Source organism: Otolemur garnettii, unplaced genomic scaffold, assembly GCF_000181295.1.
Source record: "Otolemur garnettii isolate 467f Iridium unplaced genomic scaffold, OtoGar3 scaffold00014, whole genome shotgun sequence".
NCBI lineage: Eukaryota > Metazoa > Chordata > Mammalia > Primates > Galagidae > Otolemur > Otolemur garnettii.
In genome coordinates, this window is record NW_003852409.1 from 1,590,279 (window position 1) to 1,595,828 (window position 5,550).

Sequence of the window (5,550 nt, forward strand, 5' to 3'; positions counted from 1 at the left end):
CAGCAGGTTCTCAGCATCTCCTCTGCTGATGGCTCCGTGATACCATCTGGTGAGAGAGCAGAGAAGGGTCAGAGCCCTGCACAGCAGGACTCCCAGAGCCCTGACGCCCTGAGGGAGGCTCAACACCCTTGAGTCCCGTTACAGCGTAGTCACACTTCCTTCGTTCATTCAGTGAGCATCCACCGACTGCTGCATCCTGGGGAGAAGACAGCCAGCAAAGCCTTGTCTCCCAGGAAGCTTACATTCCCGTGCAAGGAGTTAGGCCACAGACATTCAAGTGAACACAGAGCATATGGCGCAGGGACAGGTGCTATGGAGACGAAATGGTACAGGTCATGCCTCTGGGGGTTATGGGGGGGCTGCCATTTCAGGCAGGGAAGCTTTGCAGAGTGACATTTCAGCACAGACCCACAGGAGGCCAGGGAAGCAGCCCCAGAGGGAGAAACCTGGATAGGAGCTTCCTGGCAGGAGGAGGGTGGCAAAGATCAGGGCCAGGGGTAGGAGGCTGCCTGGAGTGTTCTGGAAACAGGAGTGAGACAGTAAGGGGAAGAGGTGGGCAAAAGGTCCCTAGGCTGGCTGGGCCAGAGGCCTTTTTCTGTCCTGAATAGAACACCCATCAGAGGGTGCTGGCAAGAGGGCCATGCTGACCCTGACATGTGCGGGGCAGGGGACAGTGGGCAGAGGAGTGAGGTGGCTGTACCATGCTCCTGAGCAGGAGGTGGCTCTGGCCCGGCGTGGGCACCAGCCTTGCTACTCCCAGATACTATGTACACCAGAAGGGGGGATGCAGTGTGGGGAGCCTCACTAAGGCCCCTGCCCCCACCACAGAAGGAAACAGCAACCTAATTTTCCTGACTGGAAAAGCAGAGTGGGCAACTCAGAGAAAAAGCATGTCTGCCTATAGTGTGGTGTCTGAGGGGTGGGGTCAGTGGAGTGAGGAGAGACTGGGGGCCGGGAAGAGACGCAGAGGCGCCGGGAAGTGCAGCAGCTGGAGAGCGCCTCATCCGCACAAGCACAGCTGTGGATCTGGGCAAGCCACTGACAGGGCTGAGCCTCTGCTCTCTATAAAGTGAACATCAATCAGACCAGCACCTCCTTGGGCTGGAAGGCTGGAACCAGAGGACCCACAGCAAGGGCTCATGCAGGGCCTAGTGTGGGGCAGCTCTCAACAAATGGCAGCTGCGAGTATCAGCAGAGGGAGATTGCCCCTGCAGAGCACCGTGGGGGACATCCCCACCTATAATGATTGCAGGCTCCTGCCCGTTCACGGGCTGCATTTTAAATTGCCAGGTGCAAGTGGGGATGTGTCCTGGTAGTGCCCTACAAACAATGCCTCAGATAGCCTGACACTGACATTCTGCTTAGGAGAAAACCCACTGCCTGTTCCTGTGGGCATCCTGCCACCCGTGAGGCAGTGCCATCGACAGTCAGCAGCAGTGGTCATAACAAAATTATAACTCTGGAAAAAAAAGTCAACTTTAGAAAACCAAGGACTGGAGAGTAGACGTGAGTGTCCCTACTAAATGGGACTGTGAGTGGCAGACTGTCCAGGAGGTAGCCATGGAGGAGGTAGCCATGGAGCTAGTCATCTGGAGGGAAGGCCTGCTGCGGGAGGAGGTGGGGAGCATGCCCCCTGTGGGTGGCCTTCCTGTCTAAAGTTAAATCCATAAAGGAGGATGTGAAGATGGTGTGTGTGTGTGCATGACTGCCACAATTAAAACATTTCCAGTGACACAAAAGGCCACATTACCTTTTAGGAAGAATATGTGGCTGTGACTGGGAGAGACAAAGAGCTGATTTCAGAAACAAGAGTTAACAGATTTGGTAAGATTGTCCGCCAGGAGACTTCTCTGTGTAACACACTCCCAGTGAGCTGACAAAAACGTTTTATTAGGAAAACAAGTTCCAGCCACTTGAAGCTGAGCTGTCCTGGGGGACAGGCCTGAAAGTGGTCTCTGGAGAGGCGCTGTCCACCACCTGCCCCTTCCTGAGCACAGGAGCAAGCCTGGCTCACAGAGGCAGCGGCAGGCGGGCCTCAGGGGCCGCTGGATCTTCGTTAGAAATAATCCCTGGTGGTAAACAGGATAAGCTTCCCCAGCTGCTCCATGCAGAGAGAAAGGCAGGGGACGCAGGGTCGAGGATCAAAGGGGAGGAAGGCAAAGGGCACCGGACCAGGGGAGCCAGGCTAGCACGGCATAGCTGTCAGTGGGAGGCTGTAGACTAGAAGTCAAGCTGGGCCTGGGTGGTCCTGTTGGGGCTGGGGCTGAGGCTGGGGCCGGGGCCAGCTGTTGGACCTAAGTCTTGACTGAACTGTAAAGAGAATCCAGGCAGGGGGCCATCTTGGGGCTGTGCTCCACCCTGTGGAGCTGGGCAGTCAGGTCAGAACCAGGGGATTAGGGAGGCTCAACCATTGCTGCTCATCTAATATTTACTCACCACTCACTACATCCTGATCTCATGGGGCTGATGCAGAGAGAAGAGTCAACAGAAAGAAAAGGATTTCAGATAACATCAAGTGCCATGTAGGAAGACTGAGGTGGCAATAAGGTAGTGACTGGGGTTAGGAGACATGCTGACTCAGGAAGGAATGATCAGGGGAGGCCCTGAGGAGACAACAGTTGTCCTGAGACCCTGTATTGTGAGAAGGAGCCAGTCATGTGGAGGTCAAAGAAAAAACTTTTGCAGGGGAAATAGTATGTGCAAAGGTCCTGAGGTAGGAATGCACTTGAGGTGTCTACATAGCAGAAAGGTGGTAAAAATGGCCTGAGCACTGTGACTGGGGCTGTGGTATGGGATAGGGGTGAGGCAGGAGGTGGGGCCAGTTGCCTGAGGCCTTATGGCTAAGGAGAAAAGCTTGAACCAGAGAGTCTTTTTTTTAAAAAATTAAGTCACATACACATAGTGAACCAGAGAGTCTTAAGAAATATTACGTGTTCTAGAAAGATCATACAGAAGATAAACTGAGGAGAGGCCAGAGGGAGAAGTTAGCTGGCTACTGTATAGACTCAGAGGGGAAGTGGCTGCAGGGTGAGGAATGAATGGATTCTGGAGAGCTGGCACTTGTAAGCCATAACTGGCTAGATGTGATATCATGTAAGGAGATGGAGAAGCTGAGCAAGGAACAAGCTCCCAGATCAGGAGCCCCGCTCTGAACACATCGAGCCTGAGATGCTTACTTGTCAGTTATGCGGAGAGGCCAGGAAAGCAGCAGGACAGAGGGCTCAGAAGTCCTGGGAGAGGTGTGGGCTGGGGCTATGTATCCACGAGTCACCCCAGGAACAGGGGGGAGGACCGGGGAGAGCACACAGTTGGAACCTGAGCCCCGGAAAGTGGAGCCTTCAGGTCAAGCAGAGGTGAGAAGCCAGGAAGAAAACTAGGAGCACAGAGTCCTGGAAGGAGGGCACAGTCACTTGTGCTGACTGCCACGCAGAGCAGAGGGGTCAGCCAGGACCCAGCAGAGAAGTGGAGCTGGATGTGGTGGGTGAGAGAGAAGGACAGGCGATGGAGAGGGGACCAGTGCCAAAAGCTCTTGGGAGACTTTGTTCCTTCATCGGATAGCTACTGATTGGGCACCTGTTATGTGCCAGGCCCTGATCTGGGCACAGGGGAGGCAGTGAACTAGGTGAGCTCCTACCCTCATGAAGCCTTTATCCCCAACAGGGGAATGTACTTAGAGAAGGATGTCAGGCCAAGGTTATTTTATTTATTTGGGAAAAGCCTGCCACTGGAACATGCTTGTAAGCCGATGGTAAGGTTCAGGGTGGGGGTGGTGGTAGATTGCCTCTAGCAAGGAAGGGACAGTCCCTGAGCACCAGAATGGTCTTTCCGCCATCCCAGGAGGGAGGCAGGTGGTAAGGGTACCCAAGCAGACATGTGCTCATTGATTCTCAGTCACCCCACACAACATGGGACACACCACTGCTTTCCCACCTCCCCTTGGGCTAAGGCGAAGGAGAGCAGCAGACTCCAAGGGGCTTCCTGAACTCTGAAGCAGCATCAGGTGGGGTGGGGATTAGGTGATCCTCTCTGCCTGGGTCACTAGGCTCCACTCAAAGTGAGATTTTACCTAATCACACTTTTGGACCAGGGCTCTGGAAGGCCAGGATAACGCTGGGGAGATATGATGGGGGAGCAAAAGTCAGTTGTGACTGTGGACTTGGCTGGGACCCCTATCGGGCGGGAATGGGAAAGGAAAGAGAGCCCAACCTTAACCCTAAAGGTGATTGAGGTGGGGTAGGGTGGGCCCCGGCTGAGCCCAGGCAGACCTGGTCACTGCTGGTCAGGATGCACACTGAATAGCAGGCAGGCATCTCTAGATCATACTTGGATTAACACCATATGGTCTGATTATAAATAAGCAAAACCTGCCCCCTAGCCTGCGTGGTGGTAAGGATGACTAACAATACCAGGTGGGAGTGCTCTGTATGGCAGGAGTGGGCAACATAAAGGAGGCTGCAGCCTCCCGAGATGACAGCACATGCTTAAACAGGCAGCATGTGGCGTCATTCAGAAAACGCTACATCCTACATGGACAGAGAACTTTTCCTGTGAGGGATGGTGCGGCCAGAATCCTTCGGTGCCTAGACTAACACAGCACAGCATGAGAAGGGCTCACCAATTGCATTTGCAGTGAGCAAATCTCTTGCCCTTACGCGGTGCTTACTCTGGGCCAGACCTGTGCTAAGGGTGGGGATAATGGAAGAGAAAGAAGAAAGGAGGTGCAGGATCTGGGTTGCCAAGTGTACTGAGGTGGGCTGCAAGGGCTCTGCCCCTTCCTGGACCCTGATTTCCTATGTGATGTGGTTATGCACATTCGCTTAGCTAGCATGTCACACCTGAAGGTACCAGCAGCTGCTTGCTCTAGTCTAGGTGTGTGGCATGGTTAGCAAAAGCAGTTTGGGGGCAGTTCAGAGATTTTATCCTGGAGGTAAAGGGGAGCCACTGACAGTTTCAGACCTAGGCAGGGACCTGCACACAGGGAGGACCTGGTAAAGCAGGAGGCGAGGGGCAGTAAGGGCCAACACAGTGCTGGAGACAGCCAGGAGGGAAAGGGGCAGAGAACAGGCAGGACCTGGCCACTGACTGGAGGTGGGACGTCCTAGGCAAAGGCCTCAGAAAACCCAAATCAAGAGTAGTGAGGCCTTGCCCACCTAATATCGAACAGATGTGGAGCAAGAACATCATGGTGTCCAGAAAATTAGTCTAATTTACACTCAGTTCTACGAGTAAGGATTAGGATTCAGTTCAAGAACTCATTTGTTGCACAATGAAATGAGAAATGAGAATGTAACAATGAGGGGTGGACCAGGCAGATGATTTTGCAGTCCCTTCTCCGGCTATTGAAGGTAAGGGTGCATGTGGCATGCAGAGGACAAGCTTGGGGCTGGGAGAGAGAGGTGCATCCTAACCTGGGTCTGCCGCTGACCTGATGGCAGCCTTGACCTTCCCTGTGACTCAGCCTGCCTGTCTGTGCACAAGGGCAGAGTCAGAGTCAGCTTCAAAGTCCCCTGGAGTACTGACATTCTCTCAGTATGATTTTTTTTTTTTTTT

At 53.7% G+C, this 5,550-nt stretch overlaps 1 protein-coding gene across 1 annotated transcript in view; it reads right to left on the reverse strand.

Annotated features, from left to right (window-relative positions):
- Positions 1–5,550, reverse strand: part of SHB (SH2 domain containing adaptor protein B) — a 135,096-nt gene that overhangs the window by 28,778 nt on the left and 100,768 nt on the right. The window contains exon 5 of the mRNA XM_012802300.2: positions 1–46. Coding sequence (XP_012657754.1) covers positions 1–46 — 46 coding nt within the window. The remainder of the gene's footprint in view (positions 47–5,550) is intronic.